Raw genomic sequence first — 23,166 nt, 5'->3', positions numbered from 1 at the left:
CCCACCATATTACTATCTCACCCAAATTAACAGTAATTCTTTACAATTATCTAATTGTTGGTCTGTGTTGAAATTTTTCAGATTATTTGAAAATATTTTAATTTAAAAAAAAGTCAGATTCAACTAAGATTTGCACATACACATGGCAGACCAGAATGAGGTTGTTTAGGCATTGGTCTTCCCTAAAGTTAACCATAATGCAGAAGAGGTTTATTTTTTACAGTACACCCTTTTGTATCTTAAGTATGTATCTTTTTTTTCCACTGTAGAAATGATTCTACAGTGAAATTTAGGATCTTGCCCAGGGATATTCACCTGAACTATGTGAGGAGGTTTGATTTTGTATTGTCTGATATAAGGCCTAACATGGAGACATGCTCATAGTAGATGATTAGAACATGTTATTTTAAATTGATTCAGATGTTCTAAAGTGTTCTTTTTACTAAACTGCACACTTTTAAGTAAACTTTCTTGAAACCAAGCTGGCTTTACATGAATTCCAATAAAAACTGCTTAAGCAAATTGAACTTCTGTTGACTATAGAAGGTGAAGGTGTTTAATGTTAAAAAGATGAGTTACACGTTATTAGTTTGAAATCAAGTGTTCTTGAAGCTTAGAATCAAAAGAATCCTGTTTTCAGGCTCAGTAACATTGCCCCTTACTGTAAACCAACCATCCATTAAATGTATAGTAGACCTTTAGCATTTGCAGCTGTCACTTCACAGATTCCTGCCATGTAACAATTTGTAATATTCGTGAGACGAGATTTTGAGTTATGTGTGCTGTATTCTGTACTCATCGTTGAGCCCACAGTAACCTTGGTGGGGGCGGGGCGGCCAGGGGTTATCTTTCAAAAAATCACCCTGAATAAAAACCAGTTTCTGGTATTGCTGATCTTCATTGAAGAAGAAGAAAACTGCCCAAGATTATAATACTCCTTAGTTAGAAAATGGAAGTTTGAATAGATTACAGGATGGGATATTAAGTTTGGTAGGGGCTAGTTACTATGATAAGTTTATTATTCAACTCGTTTGAGGAAGTGACTAGTAGATTTTCTTTAGTGAAGGCTCTAGATAGTGCACAAAGGACCCCCTTGAATGAAAGAAAACTTGACAAGTCATTTAAGTTGTGGAGTTGATGCATAGGGAACATAGTACTCTAAAAAAATACGATTCAGGAGAAAACTAAGACCTTGGACAACATTTTTGTAAAAAAAATTAGTTGGTAAGGGGGTATAGTATAACTTATAACCAATCTTAACCAAAAATAAAGGTTTGTTTTGAAAAACTAAGACTTTGTGCCGGAAAGAGAATGCATTATAGGGTTATGCATGGCTATGGGTGACTTTTGTTTGGTCCCTGAGACCATTGGAAAAGATGTGTGACCTGTCTCAGATTGTTATCTATCAGTTGTCATCCTCTCTTGATTAAAGGTCACCCCATCAAGTATTTAACTCCTCCTGTATTTCTGGGTTGTGCATGGATGGGTGCTGAGCAGGTCCTGGGCCTGCCTCTGCCTTAGTGCAGCAGTTCTCCAAGTGTGACCCATGGATGGCAAATTGTCACTCATGATAAGTATAGAAATTGAAAATAAACATTTAGGAATGTTTATAGCATTCTGACTGAGTAATTTTGAATCTGTTGAATCTAATATTAAAAGAAATCAGGCTTATCAAAAAAAAAAGCATCTGTATTTGCATAATGTGACAGTACCAGTATATCAGAGACATTTACAGATTTTATTTTCCCCAACACAGAAGAAGTTCAAGAAGAAAAGTTACGTGCTGGAGTAAGTGTCTTAATTTAGATGAGATCAGTTCATTGTATATGAAGAAAAAAAGCCTTTTTTTTTTCTTTTAAGCATATGTATCAATACTTAAATTTAAGATCTCCAAGGACATGGCATTTCCACTTCTAGGATTTATGATTGTACTCACTGATTTTGCTCCACTATATGATAAACCCTGGTGCATTTCAGAAGCAAGACTGTAAGAAAAAGCCTTGGGACTTCCCTGGTGGCTCAGTGGTTGAGAATCCACCTGCTAATGTAGGGGACATGGGTTCGAGCCATGGTCCAGGAAGATCCCACATGCCGCGGAGCAACTAAGCCCGTGCGCCACAACTGCTGAAGCCTGTGAGCCACAACTACTGAAGCCCACGCGCCTAGAGCCTGTGCTCCGCAACAAGAGAAGCCACTGCGATGAGAAGCCCATGCACCGCAACGAAGAGTAGGCCCCACTCGCCACAACTAGAGACAGCCTGCACGTAGCAACGAAGACCCAACGTAGCCAAAAATAAATAAATAAATTTAAAAAAAAAAGAAAAAGCCTTTTGCCTGTATATTGGCAGTCCAGTAAAGAAAAAAACTTGTGTTATGGTATAGCACTGTTCTTTTGGACTAGTTTCTTAAGCGCTCTAGAGAAAATTGGAAAAGATTTCAAGAAGTGCCTCTCACGTATCTAGGCCAACTGTTTTATATTGAGGCAGAGCAGATTTTGACAGATACTTAATTGACTGAATGAATGAACAAAAGGAGAAATGCTGACACAGTCATGAGTGTTGGTAATTGATAGATATTAGCCATAATACCTCTGCTTTCCATCAGATATTGCATTGGTTACTTTTGAGGTTACTGCCAAGCAGGCTAACATTTCTGTGCTTTGTACTTCTTAGGCATACGTAGTGGAAGACAGTAAGCAGCTTATTTTGGAAGGTCAGCACCATGTTGTTCTTCGCACTATAGGAAAAGAAGCTTTTTCTTATCCTCAGAAACAGGTAATGACAGAGTTTGCTTTGGGGCCTTCCTGTGAACTTGTGGGGTTTTTTGTTTGGTTGTTTTTTGTGTTTTTGAAGGTGTCTGGTTTGTGTAAGCTTTTATATTGGAATTTGAGTTGTGGCTTGGTGGCAGAAAGCTGATTAAAATTAGAAATGAACATAAATTGATTTTAAAATTCACTAGCACTTCATAAGAGTATTGAGATGCATTTGTGATCTTGGGGTTTCCTAAGATATATTCTTTATTGAATCTAGAACTCACAGTTAGCTTGAGAGGAAGGGAACCATATTCTCTATATTATCTTGTTTGTTGTTGAACAGGCCCATACCATTGCAGAACTCTATGGGGCCTATCATACAGTGTAAAGGATGGCCTCTGGAGTTGTGCAGAAGCTGGTAATACTGTTTATTTTCTTACTTTTCCTAAAATACTGTTTAATCTTACCAAAAGTTTTCATAGTATGTGTAACTATTTAAACCCAAATCTGTTTCTTATTTTAAGAAAATTGTTTTTCTCAAACTGATTTGATTAGTTAAAAAAGTCCCAAGTTTTAACTGCAAATTGTCATATTTTGATAATTTTGAACATCTCAAGGCAAGATTTTTCACTTAGAAAATGAAACAAATTCTATAAAATTCACTCAAATTATAGTCCCATTTTACTAAAATACTGTATAGGGCATATCCTTTTTTTCCTCTGTATTTCACCTTTGAAATACTTTATATTCTCTTTATATGATTAACTGAGTTGGGAGATGCAGCATGTTCATCATACTAAGAATAATATATTTGGAGCCCAGAGACTTTCAGATTGATGACCTAGTGCAGGTTACTCGCATAACTTGATAAACTTTTAGCTTACATATAAAACAGGGGTAATAGTACCTTTATACCTTGCCTCTCTTGTGATGGGACTGTCTGTCATCAGGTTGAATCAAACCCTTATTATAAAACTACTGTACAAATTGTCCAGCACTCATTCCGAAAATACTTGTTGTTGCTTTTAAGCTAGAAGAGAGAGAAGGTCTTCTAAATATTCCCTCACTAAATTAGCTTCAGGTTTTTGGTATCCTTTTCTGGCCATTGTTCATGTGTGTTCCTCCTGGTAAGTGGTATGTAGAGATTTCATTTAATATAATTTAGAAGTCTCAACAGCTTGTTTTTCTTAGATGATTAGATTATAATAAACAATAGTACATTTTTTTAACTTTTTATTAAAGTGTAACGTAAATGCAGAATAGTGACTAGGTCACTGACTCTTCACAAATTGAAGAACACTTCAATATAAGGAGGACCCAGATCAAGAAAGAGAACATGACCCGCACCCGGAAGTTCTGCTCCTGCTCGCTTCCAGGCACAAGTCTTCCCTCCTCCAGAGTAAACCTCTAGTCACTTTTCTCTCACTCATAAGTCAAAAGCAGTTTTAATTCTTGCTTTTGCAGCTGTATAAATCAAGGGTCAGCAAACTTTTTCTGAGAAAAGCCAGATGGTAAATATTTTAGACTTCGCTGGCTCAGTCTTTGTCAGAATTACTCATCTGTGTTGTTAGGAGTCCAAAAGCAACCATAGCCAGTGTATAAACAAGTAGATGTGGCTCTGTTTCCATAAAACTTTCTTTACATAAAGAGGAAGCAGGTTGAATTTGGCCCATGGGCTGTAGTTTGCCAGTCCTTGCTGTAGATCAGAATCCAGCTAGACTAGCAGGAAATTAAAAAATCAAAATTTTCTGGACGGTGAAGGAAAATGGAGAAAAAAATTACCAAGAAAGAAATAATAATGCTAGAAGTGGGACATGATTCTCTATTTTCATTTAGACGATAATAATATTTATTGAAATCTTTACAGTGTGCCTCACTAGCTATATTGAGACTTTTACATGTATGTTAACCTTCAGTTAATATAGTTGAGTTACTATAATCTGTAAAAACTCAGGAAGCTATTTTCAAAAATGACTCTTTATCTGCCTGCTGATGCAGGGGACGCGGGTTCGGGCCCTGGTCTGGGAGGATCCCACATGCCACGGAGCAACTAAGCCCGTGAGCCGCAGCTACTGAGCCTGCGCGTCTGGAGCCTGTGCTCCGCAACGGGAGAGGCCGCGATAGTGAGAGGCCCGTGCACTGCGATGAAGAGTGGCCCCCACTTGCCACAACTAGAGAAAGCCCTCGCACAGCAACGAAGACCCAACACGGCCATAAATAAATAAATAAATTAAAAAAAAATGACTCTTTAAGGCAATTTTAGTTTTTCAACTATTAAAACAGATGCTATACAATTGAATATCTATAGCCTAAGTACTAAGCAATTTTATTAGATGAGAACCACAGCAACTTTTGAAATTATTATTATTGTGAACCACTTTTTTACATATGAGGAAATTGTCTTAAAGTATTAAATAACTTATCTAGGATCACAGAGCTAATAGGTTGCTGGATTTCAAGTCTAACCCCAGCACATAATAAATAGAGAATGAATAAATGATTATAGAACCTAGTTTTTTTATCCTAGGTTGTATGTATTGCATATGATTTCAACTGTTTGTTAGTTTTTACAGCAGAAAAAGTATTGTTCATGCTTTACTTTATCTCTACTGGTTTTAACTTCTTTAGTTTGTATGTGCTATACTTTATTTTAACAAGGCAGTCTTCTTATTGTCATATATTTTTTCTTTTCTCAGGAGCCACCAGAAATGGAACTATTAAAATTCTTCAGGCCAGAAAACACTACAGTTTCCTCAAGACCATCGGTAGAGCAGCTTTCCAATCTCATTAAAACAAGTCTTCACTATCCAGAATCATTTAGTCATCCTTTTCATCAAAAAAGGTTTGAGATGTATTTTTGTTAACATTTTCCTACAATATACACACCTGTGCGTGCATGCACACACAGACATACACACATTTATTAATAGCATTAACCCAGATGTTGAAGAAACAATTTAGAATACTATTGAGTCTGTAGAAATTGCCCTTAAGTAATTTACCCTTTACTATGATTACTATATGTTGCTGCTGTAATTAAAAGATGGATATTTCTTCAGCCAGTTAGTTGTCAAAAGTTTTCTTTTGATGAGCAGGTTTATCATTAAGTCAAAAAGAAGGAAAAAATACCGTCATTTTGTTTTAAGTACAGAAATTAAACCTAAGACATGACTATAGTATAGACTCATCAAACAGTTTAAATTTAGACAGCATCATCTACTTAAGATTTATTAAGTATTAAACTTTTGGGGGACTGATGTATTTATAACTTTGGTAAATAGCCTGATTATATAAACTTAAGGTTCTAAAATAAAAAGTCCTAAGTCAGATGACACTTCAAAAAGTGGCTGGTTTACAGATATAAAAGAAGATGGAGAGAAGTCTGTTAGAGCCAGTCTGTGAATTATAACTGAAGGTATAAATTTTGGTGAAGTCACCTTGGATAGAGGTAGGGATGGGGTGGGATAGAACAAAAGAGAATGGTGACCTATAGAACAGTGGTGTTTGAGAGATGAGCTACGGGAAAAGTCCACGAAGAAGACTGGTTGGAAAGTAGCAATCAAAGAATTAGGAAGAAAAGACCAGTTAGGAGAAAGTGGCATCACAACGGTGGAGTGAGAACAGTTCAAGGAGGGAGAGTGGTTAACAGTTTTAAATGCTGCAGAAAAGTCGTTCATTGACTCTGACAGTAAAGAAATTGCTCATGCTTTTGAGAAGAATGTTATTATATAGTGGGGGTGGAAGCATGATACAGTAGGTTGAGGAGAAATGGGAGGGAAGTAAGTAAAGATACTCGTGTAGACCACCCTTTCAAGACGCTGGGCTATGAACGGGGATCAGGGAATAGCCATGCAATATTATTGTTTTACTAGGTAAGATATGGATGTATTTATGGTCTTGAAGGAAATGATGGGATACAGGAAGGGCAACAGAATCCTTAATAGATGGAAAGATACACCAAAGAGTGGCAGGATTAGCTTTGGACTGAAGAACGGACCTCCTTACTATGGAAACGGGGAAAGATGAAAGTAGGGAGAAATTTTAACAAGTTTACACATTATTGGAATGCCTCCATTTTTCGGGAGTTTATAGAAGCACAGTTAAGTACTCAAAGTAATCTAGGAAATAAGAGAATAAAGGGTAGAGAATTTTTAAAAGTGAAATTTGAGGACAGCTACTGAGAGGAATGAGGAGCTGGCCAAGGGCACACAGAAGGAGTGCTGGGCAAAATTAAGATGTTGACTTAGCATCGGAAATATTTAAAAAGTAGCTTAAATGGTGCTAACCATTTTAAAACCCTTTTATCGTGAGATATAACACAAAGAAAAGTGCTCAAGAATGAAAACGTGTGGCCATAGTGATTATTTTTCACAAAACTAATACCCAAATAATCACGTCTAGGGAAGAAATTAGAATATTGCTAGCAATCTCAGAAGCCCCCTGTGTACTCCCTTCCAGTCACTCCCCCGTCCATCCCCAGTATTAGCAGTCATTTCTTTGCTCCTCTTTATAATTTTCCAACCGAGTGTTACATATCTGTATTTTGATTATCATGGTTTTTTAAAATATATATTATTTATTTATTTATTTATTGGCTGCGTTGGGTCTTCGTTGCTCTGCGCAGGCTTTCTCTAGTTGCAACGAGCGAGGGCTACTCTCTGTTGCGGTGCGCGGGCTTCTCATTGTGGTGGCTTCTCTTGTTGTGGAGCACGGGCTCTAGGCCCGTGGGCTTCAGTAGTTGTGGGTCACGGGCTCTAGAGTGCAGGCTTGGTAGTTGTGGCACATGGGCTTAGTTGCTCCGTGGCGTGTGGGATCTTCCTGGACCAGGGCTCGAACCCGTGTCCCCTGCATTGGCAGGCGGATTCTCAACAACTGCACCACCAGGGAAGTCCTGTGGGTTTTTTTGAACTTTATTTATGAATGGAATTATACAGAGTATATTCTTGTTACGTCCAGTTTCTTTCACTTAATATTGTTATTCGTCAGCCATTGACGAAGCTGTGGAATTTTCATTGCCAAATGAATATGTTTGAACATATTAGAATTAGTTTATCTACTCTATTGTTGATGGACTTTTGGATTATTTTCATATTTCAACTTTCTGCTCTAGAATATTCTTGTATATATCTCCTGGTGCATGTGTGTTTGCTCCCCTCTTTTTTTTCCACATTTATCTAGGAATTTTTTCAAAGTAGTTTTACTAATTCGTATATCGCACTAGTAGTGTGTGGGAGTTCCCTCTGCTCATAACCTTCACCAGCACTTTCTGTTGTCACACTTTTAAAGATTTTAGCCATTTAAGTTATTTTTAAATACTTTTGGTCTTAAATCTTTGTCTAGGTCTTAATTGCTCAGTACTCATTCTGTATGCCTTTGACTGACAGAGGCACACTGGGGTCCCCTGGGGAAGTTTAAGAAATACACATGCTTCGGTCCTCCTCCCAGAGATTCTGATTCGATTGGCTGAAGGTTGGGGGCTGGACATCTAGATTACCTAAAGTTCTCCAGGTGATTCTAATGTACAGCCAAAGCTGAGAAAAAATTTCATGTTTTATCCCTAGTGAACCTGTCTTCCCACTCTTCCATAGACAGTTTTGATTCCATAATGTTTCATTTTAACCCACTGTTCTACTTTGTCCCTGTTTATCAAACCTGTCCTGCTTCACGTACTTCCTGAATATCTTAGATGCCATGGTGCTGCTTAGTGGTTGAAACCCTGGCTATGCCTTAGAGGCTGGGATATGTAGGACTTCTCCATGTGCTTCTATTAAGGTAAAAAGCATCATAGACTCTAGGCAGTTCAGGGAAGTATGTGAAACAGGACAGGTTTGATCAAACTAAAAGGAGAGCAGTGGGCTAAAATAAAGCATCATAGAATTAAAACTGTGCATGGAAGTATGTGAAAACAAGGCAGATCTGAGAAGGATAAGATATGGCAGTTTCTTCCAACTTTGGCTGCACATTAGAATCACCTGAAGAATTTTTGAAAATCCTGATACTTAGGCCAGTTCAATCACAATCTCTGGGAGTAGGACCTATGTGTCTATATATTTAAAATAAATCCTCAGATGATACCAGAGTGAATCTGTATCAGTTACTGTTGCTAAATAATGCCTCGTAAGAACCCACTCCAGAATTCAGTAGTTTACAAGACATTTATTCCCACGCTCATGGGTCTGCAGGCCAATGACAATTTGGCTGAAACTCTGCTTCAGACTGTGGGTTGGTTGGGTTCATGTTTGTGCCACATACATTTGGGGTCAATCCAAATGGGCAGCTGCTAGCTGGGTTATATTCTTCTCATGGCATATCTCTGGAGTACAAAAGTGAGCCACATTGCAGTAGCACGTTTAAGGCTTCTGTTTGCTTCAGAGTCATTAATATTCCATTGCCAAATAGCCTCTCCTTCACAATCAACAAGGATGATCCACTGTTGCACAGTGGGAGGTGAGGGGAATGAATAACTGCTAAACAATAATTACCATTATCACAGTAACCAGGATTGAGAATCAGTGAAGTAGAGGGTCAAGTGATTGGTCATCCTTGTGAAACTAAAGATCAGAAGTATAATTGAGTGAGAGAGCTGGAGATAGTGGTCAGAGAGTGGAGAATCTCAGTAGTATTTCAGAGGCAGTTATTTTAGGTGACTAAAACACATTCACAGTATGGTCGTGGAAGTTAGATCGCTGAGTTTTGAATAGTATTGGTGGTTATGGAGGTGACAGATCAAGGGTTTGAGAAGGAGTTGAATGAGTTGTCTACCTTGACTGTGAAGTTCTCCAAAAAGACGACAAAATTCAGGATTGAAAAGAAGAAAGCAAACTCATCCAGAAGCTTTTAATAAATGAAGCCAATAAGATGATATGGAAGAAAAATCTTGAGCAATGTTTCCTGTCTAGATGGTAGGCCTCTGCTTGACAGATGTAGTAGATGAATTTGGGCTGGGGGGAAGGGAGTGAAGCAGATATTTCAAAAGACTCATCCCGTCCCCCTCCCCCAAAGAATCTCTGGTGTACTGAGTTACTGTCACTGGTTTTAGTTTGTCAGTAAAGGGACAGAAAAAAAGAATTAAAACCTTGGAGTAGTTTATGACCAAAAAAATGAGGTGTTTTTATAGGAGAGGTAGGAGGAAGAACTCAAGAAATGGTATTAACTATGTTAATGAGACATTCTGGCTAGAGATATGGAAGATGTTGGAAGAAGAACAGCATGTGTTATTGAGAGGCCTGCAGAGGAAGCCGTGTACTCAGCCAAATTTCAGTTAAAGTAAGATGCAGACATATAAAGAGAGGAGATTGAGGCTCTAGAGGAGTGTTGTTAATGTGATATAGAAATGTGGGAGGGATGGGACACGGAAGAGGTTTGGTCATGGCAGTGGAACACAGGGCAGCAGAGGAATGAGAATATGAGAAACAGCAGGTGACCAGAGATAACAAAGATACGAATCAAATAAATTGACAGGAATTTGTGAAGAATAGTAGAAAATGGGGAATGGGGGCTAGTGAGGCAGTAGCCCCCATTCCCACTTACTAACACTTAGTTTGATGCCTAAGGTTTGCTGGGGAGATGGGGGCGCTATTCACTGAAGCAGTGAATGGAGGAAGAAGAGGAATGAAGGTAATGATTTGGGGGCTAAGAAACATCCAGATGTTCTGATTTCTTCTTTTACTGGAAGCATTTAGATAAAGCATGGAGAATTTGAGGCCCAAATGGTAACAGAGTAGCAAAGTTTCTGAGGTTTTGCTTTGGGTTACAAAGTATGCGATTGGAATTTAACTTAATGAGGTGCTCTAGACTGGAAACCTATTCGGTAGTCTTTGCTGTCCTCTTTTCCTTGTTAGAAGTTTGTGGAGGAGGTAAGGGCATAGCACCGGTACAGTCTAAGAATAAGTCTTTGAAATTATCTTAGTTTTTGTTTAGGGAAATCTGTTATTTGCAGTATGGTTCAGAAAGTATTTCTTAGTAAGAGGATATAAAATTTCTGAAAGCATAAAATATATTATCTGAGCAGAATTTTAAAGTTAATTTTGTGGGAGCTTATAGGATTACTTTTTTCTTTTTTACTGTCCCTTTGTTCTTTGTGTTAATAGAGTAAACTATTTTCAATAATCGTATGTAACCATTTGTGCAAGGATATGTTAATTTATTATGTTCTTGATTTTAAATCTGCACCAGTCTGTTCATTAGGTCCTCTTCTATCACTGCATGTCCTTTCTCCTATGCTTTAGTGATTTACTAATTATAAAGTGAGATCAGAAATTAGGTTAACTGAGCAAATGTGTCTACTTGAAAGGGCTCTCCTCATAGCTTGCTGTACAGAAATAATTCTCATATTCTCCCGAACGTGATGGCTTTTATGCAAATTTGATAGAAGAGCAAATGTCAGTTCTCAAAATTAAGTAATTTTCACGAAGCATAGAGAAAAGGATTAGTTGTTGGCATTTTCATGATTTTTTTTTTCTCCATTGATCTTTCTTAGTTGCGATTTTTCTGTTTTGCATTTTGGGAAATAACCACCTAGATACATTTTGGTTATTTTTTAAGATTAGCTTTAATAAATATAAATAAAATGGTTTTGTGGATGTATATATTCTGGTATTTGGTATTCAGGCATTGTATTAATACGTTTTACTTCTTGTTTATGCAAATAATTTGGCTTGAGTGATTTTAGAATTCGGTTTTTTTCCTTACTTGAATCTGATTGTTTTTGAGGAGCTTATGCTATTAGGTACTCTTAAGTTTTATTTTCAAGAAAGTGTGTTTTTGTTGTTGTTGTTTTTTAATATTCCACTAACCTTTTTTATTTATTTTTTTTCCACAGCCTTTGTTTAGTACCAGTGACCCTTTTACTTTCCAATTGTTCAAAGGCCGACGTCGATGTAATAGTTGATCTTAGGCATAAAACAACAAGGTAAAGATTTATAAAGGGCAAGTTTATTTTGCAGTTAAAGATTGATTTGAAAGCAATTTAATATTTTGAAATTATGCAAATAATTACCTAACATAGATAGAGAAAGTTTACTCAGGCATGCCTTTATTCTTAAGAAGTGTTTGAGAATTAAGAAGTGTTTGGTATTAAGAAGTGTTAGAGAAGACTTAATGAAGATTGTCTTAGAATTTCAATAGTGGCAAATGGAAAGCAATTTCCAAAAGCAGCAAATTATTTTGACCAGAGACAACAATTTTTATAAAAGTTTGTTGGTGATAAAGAACTCTAAAATTGAAAATCAGTAAGTTCAGGATAGAAGGTTTTTTTTGTCTTGTTTTCTGATTTATAAAATAATGCTTAACAGCGACAACAACAGAAATGCTGGTCCATACTGGCACTCCAAGAGCTAGATGCTTTTCAGAATTCAGAAATTCGGGGGTTTTTAGAAAAGCAGTGTGAAGCGTATACTGATTATTATTGTATAACACTCCAAACAGGATCTGGGTTAGCTCTGTGAAATCCAAACATTTTGTGTATGATTATGTGTATCATAAATTAATTTGCTAATGCCTTATTGGTAGACCCTTGGTTGCTTTCCATTTTTCAGTATTATAAACAATTTCAATATTATAAGCATTCTGATATGCACGTTTATTTTTATGTATGGATAACCAAGTGGTTAAAAGCTCAGGTTTGAAATCAGGTTCCATTATTTACTAGCTGCTGTTGTGAGTGTTAAGTGAGATAATTCATTCTTAGCATTGTGCCTGGAACATAGTAAGTGTTAATAAATTTTAGCTATTATAGAAATTGTAATATTAGCTATTGCCGTTATTGTTATTAATACAGTTGGTGTCATAAAATAATTTCTAGAAATAGAATTGCTGGATGAAAGGGATGTGTTATTGGGACTTTGGGAAAAAATTTATGAAGAAAAAAATTCTCCAACTTACTTCTTGCCTCCTCCCTTAGCCCAGAAGCATTGGAAATCCATGGATCATTTACATGGCTTGGACAAACACAATATAAACTTCATCTTAAAAGCCAGGAGCTTCACAGTTTGCAGCTGAAAGCATGCTTTGTCCATACAGGTGTTTATAACCTTGGAACTCCTAGGGTATTTGCCAAGTTATCGGACCAAGTTACAGTGTTTGAAACAAGTCAGCAGAGCTCCATGCCTGCCCTGATCATCATCAATAATGTGTGACAACTTACAAATTTGTACTGAAATCCACAGGAATCAGTTTTATTTTACTGAGTGGTTTTTACAGCAGTATTTGAAATACCTAACTTGTTCGGGAGGTTGGTGTTAGATCACTGTAAAATACTTTTGATTTGTCAATTTGTTGATGATGCAAAGCACGTTGGACTGAGAGTACTTAAATTCTTTTTTTGTATTTCTTTAATCCCTGGTAATAATTTACATGCTCATAATACAGAATTTCAGCATATCCATGCACCTTATTAAGCCCCACTTAAAACCAGTGTCTAAGTCTGCTGTTACAACTTATCAATGGTATATGAACATTAGGAGATGATTTTGAGGAAGAAAAGGCCTTGTTGGCAATACTCCTGTTAAGCCATTAGTCTATAAATTCCAGCTTTACTGTGAAGTTCTGTAGAGTGTTAAATACAGATTTTCCTGTCTTGCTTCACACAGTTCTCTAAAATCAGTTTTGAACGTTGGTTATAGGGTCTTCATACTTCAGTATCTGGTTGTTCCTATGGCTTATACATAACTTTGTAAAAAGAAAAACTTTTTTTTCTGATGCTTTGATTATAGTTTTGGAAAGAGTTTGACTTTCCCCCCCCCCATTCATCTCAGCATACAGTGCACTATTTCACAATATGAGATTTTTGTCATTTAAATTATCATATTCTTTATTATGTAACTTTAACAATTGAGATGATCTGTTTAAAATATAAATTACTCAAGTTAATTAAAAATAAGCTTTTCAAAAATGTATTATATTTATAACAAATGTACTGTAAATAGAATAAAGACATGCTATTCACTGTATAGATTTATTAGATCCCTTTTAAAAAAATTCTGAGAACTTAACATATTATTGAAAATGAATGTCAGCCGAGACTTCCCTGGTGGTCCAGTGGCTGGGCCTCCGTGCTCCCAGCGCAGGGGGCCTGGCTTCGATCCCAGGTCAGGAAGCTGAATCTCACGTGCGACGACTAGGAGTTCACCTGCCGCAACTAAAGTTCCCGCATGCCGCAACTAGAAGGTCCCGCGTGCCGCGGCTGGGGATCCCACACACTGCAGCTAAGGATCCCACACGTCACAACTAGGACCCAGTGCAGTCGAATAAATAGATGGGTAGATGGATATTTAAAGAAAAGAAAGAATGCCAACCATATTATTATAGCAGGTGCCAGATCAATTTCCTGAGAAAGCATTATCTTTGTGTCTAAAAGTGAAGGACAGTCTTTGTTCCTGTAGTCCTTGGTGGCCGTGTACGTGAACAAATGAATTTTGTCTTTAAATGTTTCATGTCTGATACCCAGTTACAATTTTGGATAACCTTTTTATGTCCTGGAAGAAAGGAAGATCTATGCTTATTGACCCTACTGTAAATAACCACATTGCAGACTCTTATGCTGGTTATGGCAGACTAGGTAATTTAGCCCTCCTGCTGGAGAAAAGTAAAAAGAACAAAATAGAAGAAAATGTTTTACTAAAAACAAAGTGTTATCAATATAGTCCGTTATTAGAGGACCAAAATCCAGTAGAAGAAAGTCTATAGAGAGATGATACTCGGGCCTACTTTGCCTTGGGAGTTTTGCCCACTTAGGAAGAAGCAGCTGAGAGGCAGAGCATATGTTTGACTTATTTTGAGACAAGAAGTGTAGGTTAGGAGAAACAATTGAAACTGAAGCAAAGAGAAGAGAAGGATGGAAAATAGGCCAAAAAAAGGTAAGAAACCTAGGTTCAGTGAGAAAGTCTTACGTATTTATTTGGAGTCCTAGAAAGGGGAGAGGATAGGGCAGAAGCAGTATAGAATCTGAGAATTTTCCAAGATGGACAACAAGTTACAGATTCAAGTAGTTCAGTAAATTCCAAACAACATAAATGTAAAGGAACCTATATACAGATTCATCATAGCGGAACTGCTAGAAATCAAAGACAAAGGGAGAAACAGTCTTGAGTACAGAAGGCAAAACTTACTTGAGTGGTAGCAGTAATTCAACTGATGGCAGACTTCTCAACGAAAATAATGGAAGCCAGAAGATAGTTCCTTTCAACCCTTTGAAGATACCCCACTAACTGCTAAGCCCAAATTCTAAATGGCAAGGATACCTTTCAGAATGAAAGTGAAACAAAGACATTTTCAGACAAAAAAACCCAGAGAGTTTACTTCAGGTGACTCTAGGATAATCTGCCTAAATCTAAATCTTTCCACTCATTCTCCAAATAAGTATACAAATCAACAAGAGCAAGTGAAACCACACCTAGCTCGTGTGTGTAGCATAACTAGGCAAAATATTAACTTCAAATTATCTGCACATGGAAAATTTAGCCTTAAATTCCAGCTGGCTGTCTCAAGCATCTGTGTCAAGCCTTTGTACAGAGTGGATGCAGGTGGGGAAGACTGGAATCCGGAAAGACCCTATGGAAAGGAAATAGAACAGGGCTTAAGGGTGAGTTGAAATCACTCTAAACAAAGTCATCCTGACTGTAAAAGTACAAGACATCTGGTAGGTCAGAGCCCTGGTGACAGGCAAGGCACTTAAGGCTTTGCAGTGGGGTCTTGTAGGAGCAGAAAGGAACAGGGTCCATTTATTACACAGCTAAGGAAATGCCTCCTAATAGGAATTACCTTATAAGTCGGCTACTTAGAGTGTTGAGTATTTTGAGGCTTGTGCATCCCGAATCAAGTGAAATTGTTCCATTAAAGCTTCATGACCTTGGCCTGAGTTCCAGAAGACTCCATTAAAATGCAACTGCCTGTAGGTACTCTAATAACTCACCCTCACTGACCTTTAAAATGTTAAGATTTGTCAGGCAGCGTATGAGTGAGGCAAGACTTGGAATGGGACACACAACAGTGTCTAGAAGGGAGGGGAGGGGAGCTGGTGGGAGGAGCAGGAAATGGGGAGAGGGGAAGGAGGAAGGGATAGGATGCTGAAGGAAAACAGCCCGTTTCATAATCTTGCTTAGGGTCAACCCTATTTGGTAGTATTCCATTGTTCCTCAGGATTATTGGGCTGTAGTTTTTCACCTCGGGAGAAAAGTTTGCATGTCATGTGTCATCTGTCCCCACACCATGTGTTTTTTTTTTCTTTTATTTTTGGCTGCGTCGGGTCTTTGTTGCTGCGCGCAGGCTTTCTCTAGTTGCGGCAAGCGGGGCCTACTCTTTGTTGCAGTGCACGGGCTTCTCGTTGCGGTGGCTTCTCTTGTTGGGGAGCACGGGCTCTAGAGCACAGGCTCAGTAGTTGTGGCTCACGGGCTCTAGAGCATAGGCTCAGTAGTCGTGGCGCACGGGCTTAGTTGCTCCGCAGCATGTGGGATCTTCCCGGACCAGGGCTCAAACCCGTGTCCCCTGCGTAGGCAGCAGCTTCTTAACTGCTGCGCCACCAGGGAAGTCCCACTCCCTGTGTTTTTGTTTTGATTTTTAAGCTGTGATAGATGTCAGCTTTCCTAAAACTTGGAACAGTTTTCAGTTTCTCACCTACTTGAGTAATTATGCTGTACTTGGTGGCAGGAAAGGATGCGTCTGGTAACGGAATGTTTGTGAAAAGGCAAAAACGAGTGTTCTTTTTCACATGTGAACGAATGGTATGTCTTAGTTGAGTTAGCATTCCACCAGGATGTAGTATATAAAACAACGTGAAATCTTTTGAAGACTATTAGTAATCTGTTGCTTAGAAAGTCTGCTCTAAAAATAACTTTTTGCACTAGAGAAGAGGCATTTGGCCGCAAGAGGGAATGATAAGGAATTTTAATGCAAAGCGCAGAGGAAGGGGAAGAGAGTGCTTGGAAGGGAGGCTCCTGTCCTTGAAGGAGAAGGGCTGTGGGCGAGAGGGTAGCTGCAGGAGCCCGACCCCTGTGCCACTCCAAGGTCTGTTCCAGTCTGCATCCCAGCAGCCCTCCAGAGGAACTGCACGAAAGTGAGGCAAGATCAATAAACCCCATTTTCCAGGTTCAAAAAGACTGACGATTCAAAGCCTGGGCGCAGAGCAACTCTTGTTGAGAGCAGGGGTTGCTGGTCTGCGCCTGCCACGTCGCACGTGGGCATCTCTTCTGCTGCTCCACGCCTTCCGCCCTGCGTTTCCCTGCGTGTAGGGCAAGGTGGAGAGGAAGGTCACATTTGGGGGCACGTATTTCTTCCCTGGAAGTTTAGGGCCATGGTTTGCAAAAAATGTTCAGCAAAGAGCAAATTTGAGAGTGCGAGGGAGGTGTAGTCACTGCTGAGGTGACACCGTACACCTCAGATGGGACTGGAACCCACCATCTTCCAACTGAATCCACACAACTTGTCTGAGGACTTAATGAAGCTCAGGTTCTTTATGTCTCAGCTCAGAAGGAATTCAGCAAGCAGCAGAGTAATATGTAAGAAGTAAACTTATTGAGAGAGACACATTCCACAGGCAGGATGCGGCCCCTCTCAGAAGGCAAGAGCGACCCCAGAATATGGGGTGGATAGTTTTTATGGGCTGGGTAATTTCATAGGCTAACAAGCAGGAGGATTATTCCAACTATTTTGGGGAGGGGAAGGGGATTTCCAGGAATAGGGCCACTGCCCACTTTTTGGCCTTTTATGGTCAGCCTGGGAACTGCCCTGGCGCCTGTGGGTGTGTCATTTAGCATATGCTAATGTATTACAGTGAGCGCATAATGAGGCTCAAGGTACAGTGGAGGTTGACTCTTCCACCATCTTGGGCCTAATCAGTTCTAACCGGTTTTTGCCTATCCAGTTTTTCTCAAGGGCTGTGTATTGTGCCCTGCCCCCTTCCCTCTTGTCTCAGAAGCATGTTCACAACACGCAGGAGGGCCAATGTTCAAGACTTCTGTGAACCGACTGTTCAACACAGACACTACTGAAAAATCAGATTATATAAATTTACAGCTAAATACGGTGTATTCAAAATGAAGGTAAAACTGAAAATTCCTCACTTGCTAAATATTTTGCTGTTACTTATACTGTTGTTTGTGTCTATTGTGTGTGTGGAGGGGTGCAGGGGTGAATACTACCTAATGGGGAGCCCCTGTGCATCTCCTCCCAACTCTGCATTCAATCTCATCTCTTCCCAACTCCATGTTATCTGGCTCTGGGAGCTTGAAATTGGCCAGAGTGGGAACTTTGGCCTCTGGAAAGTCAAATGCTGAACATCCAGGCTTGCTGTATTGATTTTTGCCGTTTACTCTCAAACTAAGAAAGTCATGCAGAAAATGTTAATGCAGGTTAAACTTTAAAGTGTTGCCTGCCTGTGGCTGTCACATAATGAATAGCACAAATAATTGAGAAGCTATTCCTCTGGTGTCCAAAAACTGTTACCCAGGTCAACAAAGTTGCTCATGTCATTGGTGAACAGGAGCAGATGTGCCTTCTCACTTTCCTCTTCCTCCTTAGCATAAACAAAAATATCAACCAGCATCATACTGGAATTATTTTCATTTGTGAATCGGAACCAGGTTGGTTATCCAAGAGCTCGGCAAAACTCAACAAAAGTCCTTTGTGAGAATCAGTAGGCTGTATGGAATTTGCAGTAAAGAGTATTGCATATTTTATTTTTGTTTGTAAATTGTGTGCTACAAAGACTTTATATCAGTTAAAAAAATTTTTTTTTCCTGGAGAGGATTTGATAAACATTTATCAGCACACCTCAGTGTATGAGCATAGACCATGAAAAAGTTAGTGTCCTGACATCCACATTGCTCTTAACCGAGAGGTAAGGTGTCTTGCTGAATCTTCCAGCCATTAGGACCCCATAAAGCAGTGGTTCTCGAAATGTATGGGCATGATCATTGGGGTAGCTACCAGAAATGCAATTCCAGAGGCTACCTCCCCAGCAATTTGGTCTACCTGCCTTGATTAGTTTTGTTGGTCTGGTTTGAGTGTGGAATCTTATTTTTGTTGTTGGGTTTTGTTTCATTTGTTGTTTTTAAATCGTGGGGTTTTTAACAAGCCCTGACTCTGAAGAGGAGACCTGGACACCACACTTTGGGAAGCGTTGCCCCGGGGAGCCTGAGAAGCACTGTGTCCAGCAGCAGACTTTTTTTTTTTTTTTGCGGTACACGGGCCTTTCACTGTTGTGGCCTCTCCCGTTGCGGAGCACAGGCTCCAGACACGCAGGCTCAGCGGCCATGGCTCATGGGCCCAGCCGCTCCGCGGCATGTGGGATCTTCCTGGACCGGGGCACGAACCCGTATCCCCTGCATCCGCAGGCGGACTCTCCACCACTGCGCCACCAGGGAAACCCGAGCAGCAGACTTTTATAAAGTTTATTTCTATCAAGTTTTCAGGCATATCATGGAAATGTTACTAGTCTTTAAAAGTTCTGGGTGGCTGGCTGGGCCAGTGTTTTGAATATATGCCCCTAAGACATGGCAAATTGCTCAAAGATTAATTTTCTGCTTAAGGACAGTTGAAATAAAAATTGGGTTTACAATAACTCATTTGCTCAATTAGTCAAACACACTAAAGGCTGGGATTGACACTCAATCCCAGCTTGCCTGTCGGTTTTAGTTCTTGGCCATTGATCATAACTGCTACCACTTACTAGCTTTTGGTGTTGTCCGTTTTGCCATTCACAATGGTTAGGCTCTTTTGGACAGATATTTGTAGTCTCTACTAGGTACAGGTAGATGAGAGCTGTAGTTAGGATAATTGCTGAAGTTTTCACCCAAAATGAGGCATTTTGAGAGTGAAAGGGGGCACTTTAACAATTACGGTGTGTTCCAGACACGCTGGAGTGTGAGTTCATACTGGCCTCAGCTCTCCTCTCAGGCTCTCTGCTCACTGGTATGTTACAATGAATTCTGCTACACATACAAATACTGCATATTCACGAAAGTCGTATGGCTTATCCTTAGATGTTTGGGGGAGTCCTAATTCCCTGTTTTTTTTGGCAGAAATGTTCACATTCAATTCAGATGTGATGATGAGTGGCAAGATTCAGCTAACCTTCAGATTAGAATCTGGTGGCAGAATCCTCTGGTTACCTAGTGCCTGGAACCAGGACTGAATTTTAGCCCTGGGCTAAGAATGCCACTGCAATGAGTATAGGCTACTGGCCTAACTAGATTCCTAAACCCTTTTCATTCAAGTGTGAAGGAGCTTGTACAATAGTTTTAGCCAGTACACGTATCTTGAACACCACTTATATGTCCTTTATGTTGATTTGCAAACTTGTTAGTGCTGATATTTGCTGAGATCATATTTGAAAGGCTTTTTGTAGCCACTTCTGGATTATGGACTGACCAGAGTGTTTCAAAGGCTAAATAACCACTCTTGGGTTAGGTACTGGAAATGTTTTTTAACTACTCCTAGGTGGTTAAAACTAACTTACCTTACATATATATCACACTGTTTTTGGTGAAATATTTTAAAGTAAATTATACTCAGTATAACATTTGATTCCTAAGGCACAATGTTCCAAGACAGAATTTCCTCTTATATCAAGAAGAAGTGTAGTGATAATAATGACTTGAATCTTAAATTTAAGCACAATATTATAAAACAGTATTTCCCTATTTCACTGAATAGGATGTTAATAGGTATTAGGTGAAAAAGAAGTTCCCTGACTAAACAAATTAGGGAAATATGGAATTAAATGAAATTAAAGAGGTTTCTTTATTGCTCATGTGCATTCATGGGGGGTTTTCCCACCATATTGATAGGGACCAGCCAGCTCTTCCCAGACAAAGCATTTTTCATAACTGGTGACATGCTTTCATCACTGGTGACATGCTTGGTAAACTTTTTCTGCAAAGTGGCAGATAGTAGTTTAGGCCTTACGGGTCATACAGTCTCTGTTGAAGCTACTTAACTCTTCCAGCTGTAGCACAAAAGCCACCAAACACAATATGTGGGTGAGGCTATTTTTGTAAACACCTATTTCTGTAAATAAAGTTATATTAGCTTTAGCACTGAATGACATTGTCAGCATATCTTGGAAACCTGGATAAGACTAGACAATAGAGGAGAAAGGAGAGAGGACCGATTGTAGGGAGAAGAGATGCCTCATTCCTTTCTAAGGCAGGTTTCTTGTTAAAACCTAGCAAGTGAGTCTTGAAGCCAACTGTATCCACTAGAGGGCACCAGAAGTGCAATTTTTGCATCAGTGCCATCCTTACTATTTACCTGTAAAATATTGCAATTAGCATTTTATGAGGTAACACTTAGTGGGGTTGGGTTTCACATTAAACATTTTTTTCTTCTGCTACAGAGAATTAGAATCAGGCAAGTTAATGGTAATCTACCAACCTAAAGTTACGATATTAACTCAAGAAATACCTCATAATTAAAACTGTTGCTGCTGGGCTTCCCTGGAGGCGCAGTGGTTAAGAATCTGCCTGCCAGATGTAGAGAATGGACTTGAGGACACGGGGAGGGGGAAGGGTAAGCTGGGACGAAGTGAGAGAGTGGCATGGACATATATACACTACCAAATGTAAAATAGCTAGCTAGTGGGAAGCAGCTGCATGGCACAGGGAGATCAGCTTGGTGCTGCGTGACCACCTAGAGGGATGGGATAGGGAGGGTGGGAGGGAGACGCAAGAGGGAGGAGATATGGCAATATATGTAAACGTATAGCTGATTCACTTTGTTATACAGCAGAAACTAACACGCCATTGTAAAACAATTATACTCCAATAAAGATGTCAAAGAAAAAAAAAAGAATCCACCTGCCAATTCAGGAAACAGGTTCGAGACGTGGTCCAGGAAGATCCCACATGCCGCGGGGTAACTAAGCCTGCGTGCCACAACTACTGAAGCCCGTGCGCCTAGAGCCCATGCTCTGCAACAAAAGAAGCCACAGGGCTTCCTTGGTGGCGCGGTTTTTAAGAATCCGCCTGCTAATGCAGGGGACACGGGTTCGAGCCCTAGTCCGGGAAGATCCCACATGCCACGGGGCAACTAAGCCCGTGCGCCACAACTACTGAGCCTGTGCTCTAGCGCCCGTGAGCCACAACTACTGAAGCCCACGTGCCTAGAGCCCATGCTCCACAACAAGAGAAGCCACCACAATGAGAAGCCCGTGCACCGCAACGGAGAGTAGCCCCTGTTCGCCGCAACTGGAAAAAGCCCGCGCCCAGCAACGAAGACCCAACACAGACAAAAATAAATAAATAAATAAAATAAATTTATTGGAAAAAAAAAAAGCCACAGCAATAAGCCCGCGCACCACAACAAAGAGTAGCCCCCGCTCGCCACAACTAGAGAAAAGCCTGCATGCAGCAACGAAGATCCAATGCAGCCAAAAGTACATAAAATAAATAAATAAATTTATTTAATAAAAAACAAAACTGTTGCTGACTTTTCAGTAGTCTTCATCCAGAGAATCAAGATAGATGGATTTTCCTGAAACTTAATCTTTTCAGACGTTGTGAAGTTTTATTGATCAGAAAGTCATTTAATTTGTCATAGTGCAATGTAAAATGGAGGTTAAAATGGAACATTGTTAAATCAATGAAAATTCTGATAAAATATGTGGGTAAGAATTCTTCCATCCCTGCTTGGTGGCTATGGACACACCTCTTAACCTTTTTCTTTCCTTATATCACAGGATTCTTGTACGGTATATGGTGAGATAAGGGGTTTTAAAGTTCCTAGAACGTGGTTGGTGTCCAGTGCATGCTGGCTAAATCATGTGTTGGTGAGCTGCCAATGTACCTGGAGAATTCCTCCCAGCAGGATATGACGTTATAGGGCAAGATGACTCAAACCAGAAGAACGCCCATGCATTGTGGAGAACAGGAAAACTTACCAGCTTAATTCAGTCATTTGGGCAGTTTTTTAAAGTATCCCACAGTTACCCAAAAGTCGCAATCTGGGGCTGTTAAGAAGAAGTTGGCTTGCATAATCTTTCAAATTTTGTAACAGAAGTTACAATATTATAAACTAAAACATTGCTTTCAAAATCAATGCCAAGATAGAGACGTCAAGTGTAATACTTAAGCATTTTAGATATTTAAAGGGAGGTTGTAATATTTTCTGAGCAAAAAAGTAAGGGGCTATGGTTCGGGGCATATGAATTTACTTGTGGATAATGGACCATAATCTCTGCAGACAAGACTGCCTTGGAAGATCTAGTACCAATGGCTCCTAAGCCTACATGGATTTGAATCCACAGCTTTGCTCCTTAGCAAATGCGAGACCTTGGGAAAGTAAAGGTAACTTAACTACCTTAGTTTTCTCATCCATATAGTGTGACAACAATAGTTCCCATATGACTAGGTCATTGCGGTGATCAGATGACTAAATTCCATGAATTTCTTAGTTCAGTGACTGACTGGTAGTGAACACTC

At 39.4% G+C, this 23,166-nt stretch overlaps 1 protein-coding gene across 3 annotated transcripts in view; it reads left to right on the top strand.

Moving 5' to 3' along the window:
• The window catches only part of TRAPPC8 (trafficking protein particle complex subunit 8), a 92,745-nt gene extending 79,051 nt beyond the window's left edge, over positions 1–13,694 (top strand). For 2 of the 3 annotated variants that reach the window (XM_082641431.1, XM_082641430.1), the window contains exons 26-29: positions 2,673–2,774; positions 5,449–5,594; positions 11,574–11,663; positions 12,654–13,693. In XM_082641431.1, coding sequence (XP_082497557.1) covers positions 2,673–2,774; positions 5,449–5,594; positions 11,574–11,663; positions 12,654–12,888 — 573 coding nt within the window. In that variant the 3' untranslated portion in view covers positions 12,889–13,693. Of the gene's footprint in view, positions 1–2,672; positions 2,775–5,448; positions 5,595–11,573; positions 11,664–12,653 lie in introns of all 3 variants that reach the window. The other variant, XM_082641432.1, reaches the window with a different exon arrangement.
• Positions 13,695–23,166: the final 9,472 nt, after the last annotated feature.

This window comes from Mesoplodon mirus (assembly GCF_964341445.2).
Source record: "Mesoplodon mirus genome assembly, chromosome: 13".
Classification (NCBI taxonomy): domain Eukaryota; kingdom Metazoa; phylum Chordata; class Mammalia; order Artiodactyla; family Ziphiidae; genus Mesoplodon; species Mesoplodon mirus.
The sequence above is the reverse complement of the archived record's forward strand: the minus strand, read 5'-3'. Positions and strand labels throughout refer to the sequence as shown.